Genomic DNA, 3,657 nt, shown 5'->3' with positions numbered 1-3,657 from the left:
CTTATATGGAGATATCTCAGGGATAGAATATGCAGTTAAACAAAATTAAACTGATAGAAAGGTGAGTTTATAAGTAGCTCTGCTGTGGTTGGAGCAGTTGGGTTAGGAAGGCAGCCTGAGAAGGTCCAGCCATCTCCAGCAGGGGGCTGCGTAAGCTAATTATAACAAAAACGATTAACCAAAGGAAGGGGCCCAGCAGCTTTGGGCTGTAACACCCCTCAGTTTAAATGTTCGATCCCATGATCTTCAACATGAGTCCCAGAGGAAGAGTCTGCACAACAAAAATTCCAGGTCTTCTGTCACAGACCTGCCCATGGCCGTTCATGCTACATCAAAGTAGTTAAGAAGCAGACAAACATTTAAAAAAAAGACTACTATAGAAATTTCTTTTTCACAATGGGTCCAAAAAAAGAGAAAAAAATAAGATATTTTCTGTGAAATAACAAAACTTTTCTGTCTGGAGAATTGTGCTGATACATTTTATTGATTAACTAAAGGAGTATTTCTTTAACATACTGGCAAACTGAGATGAAGTTTTTCATTGTGCTTTTTTCATATAATAAGATTTTTCACTGGGCCGACCCACTTATGTTGATCGTGGGCCGCATGAACTTGGGTAAAAGTTTTATAAAAAACCTGGACAGTGTTGCTCAGCGAGCATCCTCAGTTGAAACACAAGTGGAATGCAATAGGCGATTCAAACAACAGCAGGAAAATATTTGCTCAATAATGCAAAAGTTTATTTTTGTATTGTTTTTCACAGCCACATTGTGCTTCACATAAACACATAATGCACAGAAAGAGATTCACAAATAAGAAAAAAAAACACAAAAAACAAAAGACAAATAAAACCTGATCAATTAATGTTTTAAAACAGTCAGGCTGAGAAAGCGCTCTGGTTTGAATAAGCCTTCAAAGGTGATGAAAATACTGATGCAGCAGACAGACTTCACACCTTCCTCATTTTGGCAGTGACTAGAGTGGAAAAACAGACAGGCAGCAGCTTCAGTTTTTCTCTGTAAATACTTTGCATTTATTTCTGTGTGTTTCTTTTAGCACGACTTACGATCTTTGACCCACTGAGCTTTTGGATCAGCACAAAGTGGTCCCTTTTTTGTGTTAAAACTGGAAATAAAAGACAGAAAATTATAGAGATTGTATATGTTTGTATGTAGGACAACAAGTGCTGACTTACATTATAGCCTTCACACAGTGTCCTCTTGCAGCCTGCTCACGATATGTTTCTCCCACCACCTCAGCAGTCCTATTGTCTTTGTCGACGCCAACGCAGCACGGGCGGTTACTTCCAGGTCCACGGACTCGAGTATCTGAGAGATAAAAGGTTAAAAACTGATTTGTCTTACATCACTAAACAGAAGATGACTTTTAATATGTGACCTGAAATTATGTTACAGTGCACAGGCATTTTTTGTCCAAATCAATCAACAAGTAAGTGGAACAAATCAATGTTCTCATCACTTGAGGACCCTCAAGCACTTTTTAGGCAGTTTTGGCATTATGTTAATTAACTTTGATTTTTATAGTCGTTGGGATTCAAAGAAAAAATGAATGAAAACCAATCCAACTTTGGCCCAGAATTAAGTTTAGCTGTTGCAGGGCTCTCGCACAGATTTTAAAGAATGTTTCTGTCTTGAAATGTCTCTGATTAAAAAAGCATATTACATACTCCTATTTGTGCAGCATGTGGATATTTCTTAAAGAAACTCCGGCTAGCCTGCCCATGCTCCACAGCATACCTATGAAATAGCTGCATAGACATGAAATCAGTGATGGTTTGATCAGAACGCGTCTCCAAGCAGCCTGAAGCTGGACAGATAGTCTCAATATGATAGAGAAAGGTGGATTACGTTGAAATATCCACACGCCGTGACCAAAGGGGAGTCATACGTCTTACATATCGAATATGTAAATGAGTGGAGACAGTCTTGGTATGATAGAGAACATATTCTCAATGTTCTTATGTTAATAACAGACGGTACGTCACTGTTTGCTTTGTGCTGTTATCAGGATCACTCAGAAAGTTTCCATAAATATATTTTAACGGAGGCGAGACTTGATCCAACATTTGGAGATATCATCTGGAATCTGGTTCCTGGAATTTTGCAAGGATGAATTTTTACTTATATTTATTTTCTTAACCAAATTGAATCAAATAGAAATATGAACGGTTGGGAAACATTGTCTTTATGTTCTGAAGATGAAATCTGCTGTACCAAACAAATCCAAACTGATTCTGTCTTAAATTGCTTTTTTTGTTATTATTTGCAAACAAAGCATGTTGATTTCTTTTACAGAGGATGAGAATAGGAACCAACATTAAGCTCCATTTATTAACAATGATTAATATATCAAATGTTTAATCATAGATTTCAAAGTTCAGATGTGCTGATAAGTGAATGGTGAAAAATACTGTCCCGTAGCTGCATGATATTATCTTATACTCTCTCTGTGTCTCTCTCATTTTCTGCTTTCATGCCTTATGTAATGAGTCACAATGTATGCACCCCTCCAAAAACCCACTGAAATGATGACTTTGCTAAAAACTAAAATGAAGCAGTAAGATGTAGTTACAGAGTGAATTTGTTTGAAGGAAACCACTGCACCAACTGTGCTACACTAATAAGTTGGCAGTTATGATAGTTTGAGTGTCAACATATGCCTGGCATGCAACGCAGCGTGAGACATAACCCCATAGGTGACAGAAAACAAAAGTAGAAAACATAAATAGTACAAACATTGTTAATGGTAAGCAGTATAGCGTGAATGGATATGGTGTGGCTGTCAGTCAGTCCAGCAATCGAACACAAAAGTCAGGTGAATGTTGTACTTAAAAAAAAAAGGAAATCTCCAAGACTTCTTCTAAATGTTGACGTAAAAGACGCCTTTTAAAATGCCATGACTGACTAACAAAACTTAGCCCAGAAAACAGCTTGCAGGAATGCTTGGTGGGTAGAAGTCGAGTGTGAATGCTGGATAAAAAATGTTACAATTATAGACTGAGCAGATTCCAGAATATGACTGATGTAAAGGTTTGTGGTCTTTACACAGTGGTCCTGCCCAATAAACCACCAAAATGTCAGAAGTGAACCTTATTCACAAACAGGCAGCAGCCATTGTTGGAGATAGTCATTGCTGCGATCAAATGATCTATTTTATCTCTTTTTTTCCTCATTTTTCTGTAGAAAAGTAAGAGCACAGTTACCTTCAGAGGAGTGGCAGCACACACACACCGAGAGCAGGAGGAGAGTGATGGAGAGGATCTTCACAGTCATTTTCACCGGTGGTCTGGCTCACTGATCAGAGTCAAAATCTACGAGTTGATTTGTGTTTGGCTATTTATTGGTAAGTGCAGGAACACATGCAGGCACAACTGATGAGGTGTTTTTATAGGTCTGTGTATTTGTTTGCATGGTGTGGCATATCACACCTCCCCCTCTTATCAGGAAGAATTCAGTATTTCAACCGATCAACACCTCACTGAGATCTTTCTGAGAAACAGCCTCATATACACAAAGTTCAAAGACACTCAGATATGGTGATGATTGTGATAGAGCCTGGTGATTGAGAACAATGGTTTGTGCATTGTAATGAGTAATGAATCTAAATCACCCACTGACTTCTGTTCTTCAGTGATTC

At 38.1% G+C, this 3,657-nt stretch overlaps 1 protein-coding gene across 1 annotated transcript; it reads right to left on the bottom strand.

Annotated features, from left to right (window-relative positions):
* Window positions 1-462: 462 nt before the first annotated feature.
* Window positions 463-3,422, bottom strand: LOC102311174 (C-C motif chemokine 20). The gene is made up of 4 exons (XM_005952865.3): window positions 3,224-3,422; window positions 1,196-1,328; window positions 1,067-1,125; window positions 463-975 (listed from the first exon to the last, which is right to left on the bottom strand). Exons 1-4 carry the CDS (start codon window positions 3,291-3,293, stop codon window positions 950-952), a joined length of 288 nt encoding a protein of 95 aa, XP_005952927.1. The 5' UTR covers window positions 3,294-3,422; the 3' UTR covers window positions 463-949.
* Window positions 3,423-3,657: the final 235 nt, after the last annotated feature.

Source organism: Haplochromis burtoni, unplaced genomic scaffold (assembly GCF_018398535.1).
Source record: "Haplochromis burtoni strain Fernald_Lab_line unplaced genomic scaffold, NCSU_Asbu1 Contig_2002, whole genome shotgun sequence".
Taxonomy (NCBI): Eukaryota; Metazoa; Chordata; class Actinopteri; order Cichliformes; family Cichlidae; genus Haplochromis; species Haplochromis burtoni.
The sequence above is the reverse complement of the archived record's forward strand: the minus strand, read 5'-3'. Positions and strand labels throughout refer to the sequence as shown.